Consider the following 8,761-nt stretch of genomic DNA (forward strand, 5'->3'; position numbering starts at 1 on the left):
CACACACATACTAAAACACACATTTCTACACTGTCTCTCCATCTGGAGCAGTTGGGCTGTGTAGCGTTGGCTGGATGATACATTGAGCTCTCCTCCTGCTTTTCTACAGCCCTCGCTTCCTTATGTCAGAAGAACAACCGTCACCGTACATACAACAGTAGTAATAATGGCAGCTTTACACAGCAGCTTTAACACAACCAGTGCATGGCATGAACTGTCCGTGGTGCTGAAGCTGCAGAAATGAAACGCAGACACAAGTCTGGGTGAATTTCAGTGGTGATTAATGGTTAATCAGACATCTGATGTTTTTCAGTAACAGGTCATGTCTCATATACAGGATATACATACACTTATAGACTTCTGTTATGTGTGTTTTAAGGGTAAACGCCACATAAATGCAGGAACAATAAGAGTAAACGTTTAATTCATAGTAACAATGACTCACAGGATCAGTCCTGGTTGTTGAACTGCAGTCCGAGGAAATTCACTGAATTAATAAAGAGTGATACATCTTGAAGGGCCCATATCACGGAAACCTGGATTTCCCACTCTTTTTGCAATAAAGAGGTTTAAAGCAACACAAACACACTTCAAGTTTCAATACCAGTCACTACTCAGTCCATATGGTTAATACATGGAGCCCGTTTGGACTTCACTGATTCTGTAAAGCCACCAGAACCAATTCCTTTACATAGATCCACCGATACCAACAGCAGTTTAGCCCAAAGCTGAAGTTCTAAGGAGTGTTTCCTTTCTGCTGCTTTTCAATGATGCACAATACAGAGCAGCCAATCAGAACAGAGCTTATATATCAGTCTTCAAGGAGCAGTGACAAAAACAGCTTGTTTACCTCTGAGGGATAAAGAGAGGTTCGAATTTAGAAAAAACACAAAATGCTCTAAGTTGAACTCAAATGAAAAAAATAATAAAACACATGAAAAGTAGGAAGGATGTAGGATGAGGGCCCTTTAAGTTCAAACGACCAATGAAGTTCCTCCTTATCAACATCAACTCAACAATCAGGATATTGTCATTTGTCATTCAGATTTATTTGTACAACCACTCCATCACCCCCCCAACCCCCCCCCCCCCCCCCCCCCCCCCCCAGGCCCGAGGGTGCATTTATTCCAGTTTTTTATTATTTAAATCCTGCAGTTTATTCGTTTCGTGAAAGTTCATTTAAAGCTGCTGAGCGAAGAAACAGACCCTGTGCGCGCTCATCCCTGTGATCCTCAGAATAAAATCTCTCTATTAATATTCATCCGCGGCAAAATCGCTCAAAACTCTGTCCAGATCACAGCGCGAATTTCACTCTATAATCACTCGGCAGAAGCGGCTCAGTCCCGTGGAGGAAACGCCGCAGAACCGGTCGGAACTGCGGGCTGCGATCCCATCAGATCAAAGTCAAGCCGCGTTTATTTGTAGCGCTTTTTACAGCTGACGTCACAAAGCAGCTCCACAGAATAAAGACAGAGTCTTTAGGAAAGTTAGCCGTTAGGATCTGAGGCCCGATATCGATTATCGATTAACTTGGGGTTTTTCTTTCATCTATCAACTTTTCCACCGTTGCTTTTTTACGCGCTGTAAAACAAACAAAGCTCGTTTTAGCTTCTGGAAGATGAGACGTTTTTAAAGTCAAGCTTACGGAGCATCGGATATAAAAGACAGCAGAAGAGGAATCGCGCGCGCTCCGTTCTGATAACGTGCTGTTTCAACTTCAATACAATCCGACGCCGGTTTACTGGCCGCTTCTGCACGAAAATTCGTTTGTTCGCAGCGTTTCTTTCGGGATTTACCAGATATTCTGCTTACTTTAGGGAAGCTCGCGACGTCGAGAAACGAAAACTTGCCAAAAGGCCAAATTCATTCATTTCGTTCTCGAACAAGGTTCCGTTTAATTATCGACTATACTGCTCAATTATAAACATTAATAACGACTCAATATTTCAGCGGAATTTAAATAAGTAAATCTGCAGTTTAGCCACTGTTTCCGACTGCAGGGGAATCCAAAGCGCAGGAGAAACAGCTCCCCGTAAACTCGAGCTCCTCATCGGGCTGCAGGAAAGTACCGACAGACGCACTGAACCAGGCACTGTAGTTAAAGTAACGTGTGGGGACGTATTAGCGACCCGGCTCGCTTTAAGGAGGAGTGAGGTGGCCAGTGGGAACCTGAACGGCACACAGTCCGCTGCGCTCCCCTGACAGGTTCGTCCAGTTTGACGGCGCGCCGCTTATAAACTCCGAGCCGAGACCCCTGCAACCCCCAAACCCCATTGGTCCTTTCAAAGCAGTAAACAAAAACGCCCACTTACGAAGCCGCCCACTTCAAACGTAACCGCCCCCTTTTAAACAGCATGTCACGTGAACACAGAGAGGTCCGTGGGGGCGCCTATGGGGTGAAGAGGAGAGGAGAGTGTGTGGTTTTGCTCCTGTCACTGTAACTCCAGCACGCGCGCAGCCCCGGCTCACATGGACACACCAGCGGTCAGTCCACCACAGAGCTCAACGCTGTTCACTTTGCGCCGAGTTCGCTGAGTGATGATAGAGCACCGAACCGTCCGGAGGCTGCAGCACAGCGAGGTAGGCGGTGCTCTTCAAAGTTGTGAAGCCACATGGTGCTCGGCTCACCGACGACCGGGCTGAGCAAGCAGCAGCTCCCAGAGCCGCGTCGGGTCAATGTAGTCTGACCGGAGGCGAAACCAGCTCAGTTCGGTCTCACTCAGCACTGATCCAGAGAAACTTTCCAGAAATCTTGGCCGAGACCTCCAGTCAGCAGGCCGAGGGCACCAGTGTCAGGAAACTTCCAAAGAGCATGAAGAAGAAGCACTGAGGAAACTTTGGTTAGCACCGGATTCACCACATCACATTCAGCAAAGTTTGGAGATGCCTCGGCCGGGCAGGAACACGTACAGCGAGCAGAAGCCGCCCTACTCCTACATCTCCCTGACCGCCATGGCCATCCAGAGTTGCCCGGAGAAGATGCTGCCACTCAGCGAGATCTACAAGTTCATCATGGACCGCTTCCCGTACTACCGGGAAAACACGCAGCGGTGGCAGAACTCGCTGCGTCACAACCTCTCCTTCAACGACTGCTTCATCAAGATTCCGCGGCGGCCCGACCAGCCAGGCAAAGGCAGCTTCTGGGCGCTGCACCCGAGCTGCGGGGACATGTTCGAGAACGGCAGCTTCTTGCGGCGCCGCAAGCGCTTCAAGGTGGTGGCCCCCGCGGACCCGCTGGCGCGCAGTAAGGCGGCCGAGGCGGCGCATTACCTGCAGCAGCAGGCCAAGCTGAGGCTGAGCGCACTGGCTGCAACTGCCGCCGCCGCGCACCTGCCGCCCATCGGCGGATACCACTTCACCACGTCGCCGCCTCCGCCGCCGCCCCCGCCGCCGGCTGCGTTTAAGCACCCTTTCGCCATCGAGAACATCATCGCCAGGGAGTACAAAGCGCCCGGCACCGGCGGAGTACCCTTTCCGCCCGCACAGCACGCGCCACAGGCCTACCCGCTGCACGCGTGGCCTCACGTGTACGGCGGCGGCGGCGTGGAGCCTGTTGCTGCACCTGAGTGCTCCGCGTACGGCGGGGTTCCGCTCAGGGCCGTTCCCGCGGTGCCCGTGCCCATCAAACCACCGCATCTCCCGGCATTTTTGTCCGCGTCGAGTCGAGCGCTGAGCCCCACCGGGCCGCAAGGGGCGGGAGGCCCGAGCGCAGCGTCCCAGCAGAGTCCGGCAGCACTGCGCTCGGTCGCTGTTCACTGAGGCGAGGTAACCGGACAGCTGGAGGGAGACAAAACTTCCTGGGCGCACGGACAAGTCTGTATTCACGAGGGAAAATCTGGGACCAGCAAAAAGCGCTTCAGTGCGACCACATCCCACAAACAGCCCGGTCACAGATTCCAGAGCAGGCTGCATCTCATCTGAGCGGACAAGTCCTGGACACACTGAAATAGCCGAGGCTGCTGTTCTCCTCCTGGATCACGAATACAGCCACTTCATTAGATCGAGCCTCCGGCAGCGACCCGTCGCTCTAAACCCACGAAACCCAAGACTTCAGATGAAAAACATCCACAGCGCGCGCGCTTCTTCAGGTCGGTCGCTTCAGGTCTACAAGAAGGACGTTAGGCCGCGTTCTGCTGACACAGCCGCACCACAGCGTGGCCTCTGGAGGTCTGGAGATCTCGAGATCTGGAGCCTGAAACTCTTTGCTGATGCACTTTTTGTGATGAGAGCCGCGCTGAAGACCTCCTGCGTCACCCGCTTTGCTGCGCATGTGGAATAAACGCTGTATATTTGTACGTTTTCGACGCGGGCATGGCGTGTTGTGTTTGCTGCTAGCATGCTGCTTTTTAAGTGCGCGCGATATTCCTGCAATAAATGATAAACTCGGTCAGCGAGATGTGTTCCGGTCTGATCAGGCGCGGAGTTTAACGTCTGATATTCAGTTACTAAACATTTCAAACTCAAGATCTATTATCGCTTTACGCTCAGACAATTTCAGACTCTGATCTTTATTATAATTATCTTTATTATTATTATTATTATTATTATTAATATTATTATTAGCAGTAGGAGTGGTAGTGGTGCTACACCGTCGCTTTTATTTTAAGTGAAGGCGGTAAATAAAATTTTTTCATGTTCAAAAATAAACGTTTTTTTTTGGCACAAATTGCTGCAGAATTATAAAAGAGGGCCAAACGGCTGGACCCCACCCTCCCGATATAAACCGGGTTTATTATTATTTTTTTTTAAGGCTTCCTTTGGCTACGTCACATTTTTCAGCAGGGGTCCTGGAGACCTGCTCTCCCCCTCTGCTCTCCAGCCGTCCCCATCACTCCACCCGGTCCAGCGGCGTCGAGCCTTAAACTCTCACACGATTTCGGACGTTTGTTAAAGTGAAACGATCGCTGCCTCTTCCGCTCTGAGCTCGAACAAAGCGAGTTCGGTCTTCGCTCCAAAACGTTCCGTAGAAACTCGAGTTCAAAAATTCGGGCGCCCCTCGTCAATTCACGCGCTGATTCTGCGTGTTGGTTTTCTCAGCGAAGAGAAGCGCGCGCTCTGCGCGTGTCACTGCATAGTTACAGCTTATATCTCTTGAATTAAAGACACTGGGGAAAAACATAAAACTGGCACATTTTTATTTTATTTGATTTTTTTTGTGCTGAACTCAGCAAATAAATACAAACTGGGCACCGCGATTATCACAAGAATTCCCTATTTAGTGTATCACAAGAATTCCCTATTTAGTGTATCACAAGAATTCCCTATTTAGTGTGCTCCCTTTAGAGCATGTTTACTTAAATACGCTTAGAAAATCAACCAATCACGTCATTTGATTAGGGGTGTTTAAACTTTTGCTTAGCAATTCTGGTCAAAACGAAGTCCTTGACAACAGCAACAAACGGTTCAGTGTTATGTCTGAAGGTTACTGCAATTCTAAAATATCAAATATATTGGTCTAGTTTTCTAAAGGGATCTGGCACCTCAAGCTCTGAAAAGAAGGACAGCAAAAAATATTTGTAGTGAGCTCATTTAAGAAAATGCATTGCTTAATATTATATTCTGCCATTTGGAGTTTTACTGTGCTAAAAGAAAAAATATTGAAATAAACTTATTGCAAAACTATGGATTATAACTTGTGTCTTGATGTAAGGATGTCTGAAAATGCTCAGCCTGTTTCTCTACACAGCGGTTTGCTTCATCATTCCTGTGCATCTCCTACAGAATGAGCACCAAGACGTCACTAAACTAGTGACAGGCGAAATGAAATGACCCATAAAAATGAACTGAATCAAAACCGCTGAGCTGATCTGACTGTCCAGACACAGGTGAAGTCACCTGGAGCACATGGTAAGAAAAACAAAAAGCCTGACCGCTGAGAACGTCCAGTCTGGCGTGGGATCGGGTCACACAGCAAAAGGCACTCGTTAGAATTACACTGGTCAGTTTTAGGAACTAAAACACACCGGACTGTCATCTTTATCACAACACGTCCATGATCTGCTTAGACACCGATGAAGGTTAGGCGAGACAGCAAGTGAAATATGGACCTTTCCATACAAATCCACAGAGCAGAGCTTTAATTAAAAGAATTAATTAGAGTGAAGGGACATCCAGGGTAATTAGCATGCATAATTTATGTACTCCTTAATGCATATGGGCAGTGGCCTGAATGATGAGCCAGCTTTAACCTGGTGCAGCAAGAGACAGACTGGAGAGGAACCTGTTATTTATAATAGCTCTGGAGGAGAACTAATGCCACCAGGCTGAAAATCAACTCCCAGAACTTAAGGGGGAGTTTTCGCCTGTGGTAAGCTAAATGGCCTTATTTATTTTTCTCTGTGTGACATTATTAATATGAAGTGTGCATATTTATGAGAGAAATACCTGAACATGCATGGGCAGGGGGTGGCAGAGATATTTATAAGCCTGTAAATCAGCTGGCTGTGGAGTCTGGAGACTGAGAGAGGGCTGAAAACAAAGACCGCAATTTATGTGTCCTATCAATCTGTACAGACACGTTTAAGCCCAAACACAAGCCTTATGGCCATCTGATCCCATAATGTTCTTTTTAATAACTGTTAGGACAATTTAGGAAACATTTCAAAGAAACTGTTGATCCTGAATGGATCCCAAAAAGGCTATAAATCAGAGCGCGCTTTGCATTTGTTTTGTTAGTTTTGAAACTCATTTGCATTCAGTTAAGGAATTAGGGAGGGAACTGTACCTCTATTGAGCTTAATTTACAGCGTGTCATATACCTACTTTGAACATAAGCCAAACAGACAGAGGTTCGGATCTTTCAGTAACAGCGCTGCACTGCAGTGTTTCACTTTCCAACAGTATATTTGCTTTGGCCAGAACTTTCAACAACATAAAAGATTTATAACAATAAGGCAAAACAGAGTCCCTCAGTTTAACATTACTGTTGTATTACGGCTACTATACCTTGATACTAACATACTGTGACACATACTGTGATATTTTAGTAATATATTTTCTAAGTAATAAGCATTACATTCATTATATAGTGCTGTATTATTTTTATTATTATTATTATTATTATTATTATGTGCACTTAATTTGACGTATCCATTGTATCCAGAACCTGCCGATTAAGTGCAGTGCATGTCATTTGTTAGGACTGTTAATAAATATTAAATTTTCTTTCTGGAAATATGGCTTTTGTCTGGTAAATAAGGCCACCTTAGGTTAATTTTAAGTGAAGAAAACAAAGCAAATGCGTCAAATCAAAACACTTTCTGGTGCTCCTATTTAAGAAGCATTGGCTCATTAACATTCTAACTTTTTAGCTTTATTAATACTAACTGAAATATTGTCTTATACTGTCTCCTACACTGTGTACTGAATCTGATCAAATCCATCCAGCACCTGCAGTGACACTGAAAGTGACAGAAAACAGGGAAAGGTGCATTGCCTGGAATTCTGGTGGTCTCTCAGAGGACAAACAAGCTGAGGTTTCTGGGCTTAACGTGAGGCCTCGGCTGACCCCCCCCAGCTAAATTCCCCAACAGTACTTGTATAAAATGAAGTTTGAGGCTGTCCGGGTTAATTATCATGGCTGAGCCTGACAGAAGGGGCAGGTGCAGAGACCCTGAGCTGAGCCCAGGCAAATGCTGAAATGTGCAAGACATCACTTTGTCAACATCTAATTCATGCTGCTAGGCAGAGACTGAGAAGCAAATTATGCCAGTGGGTGGCACTACCAATATTAGCTCAAAAGGGTCTGGAGGGAAAAGGTCATCGCCTGATCCTTCAGACTTTCATCTTACCACAACTTCTATTGTCAACGGGTTTAATTCAGAGAAATGTAGTCATACCTAGAGCACACATCGGCTAGGACTGCGGCACACTTAATGTGCACCGACAGCAGTAACCTGTTGCACGTATGTTCTAGTTTTTATAGTGAATGAATAATCACATGATCACAGAAGGTCTTGAATGAAAGTCCTAGAAGTGAGCACTTTACAGTTTGCCCAGAACTGTGCAGGAGCAGGACAGACTGTTTGGTCAGCCATAAAAGATCACCTAGCGAACACTAGCCCAGACTATTGTGTCCAGTCAATGCACTTCAGGCCTTTCAGCATGTTGCCAAGCGACCAGCTCTGTTGACATAGCGATGCTGGGTCTGATCCCTTAGCTCTGTGTGTGTTTGTGTGCGTTGGGTGTGCGTGGGTAAACGCACAGGCTTTGTCATACCAAGAGACCTCCAGTGAGAGATACAGCACCCTTTTAAGATCGCTGTATGTTTGTGTGTGTGGGTTGTGGTGGGGGGTGGGGGGGTGGGGGGGTGCAATGCATTACAGTACACAATAGGAGAGTAAAACGTGTTTGCTGTGTGGGCTTGAAAGATACACTGACAAAGATCAGAAGACAGAAAAAATGATGTGAAAGGTAAACGGGACGTTTTTTAATTCCACAAGGACTCGTGGTTGAAGCTGGACTGTTCAGAGGTCATTTAAATGCTGGCGAGATCAAAGTTTTGTATGACTGAGAAGGTTGATATATTTCACAAACACTTATTCTGTTTTATTATTATCTTTATTTTTCTCAACATCATTACTTCAAGATGTTAATGTGTCCAACTTTGTCAAATGGCTAATTTTCACCTAATATCCCTGGGCAAACTGACGTAATCATATATCATGTAAACAATATATTTATTTTGGCTAGAGCTACAAAAATAATAATAATAATAGTAAAGCAATCACTAAAAGATATAATAAGGAATTATCATGACTGC

The 8,761-nt window shown here is 46.1% G+C and overlaps 1 protein-coding gene across 1 annotated transcript; it reads left to right on the forward strand.

The window, feature by feature from the left end:
* Positions 1 to 2,420: 2,420 nt before the first annotated feature.
* LOC108441852 (forkhead box protein B1-like) lies at positions 2,421 to 4,449 on the forward strand. The gene has a single exon (XM_017721591.2). The coding sequence runs from the start codon at positions 2,884 to 2,886 to the stop codon at positions 3,757 to 3,759; it is 876 nt and encodes a 291-aa protein (XP_017577080.1). The 5' UTR covers positions 2,421 to 2,883; the 3' UTR covers positions 3,760 to 4,449.
* The last annotated feature ends 4,312 nt before the right edge of the window (positions 4,450 to 8,761 follow it).

Source organism: Pygocentrus nattereri, chromosome 15, assembly GCF_015220715.1.
Source record: "Pygocentrus nattereri isolate fPygNat1 chromosome 15, fPygNat1.pri, whole genome shotgun sequence".
Taxonomy (NCBI): domain Eukaryota; kingdom Metazoa; phylum Chordata; class Actinopteri; order Characiformes; family Serrasalmidae; genus Pygocentrus; species Pygocentrus nattereri.

Bases quoted from the DNA above. Each gene is read 5' to 3' on its own strand.
- LOC108441852 (XM_017721591.2), top strand. From the start codon at position 2,884: ATGCCTCGGCCGGGCAGGAACACGTACAGCGAGCAGAAGCCGCCCTAC.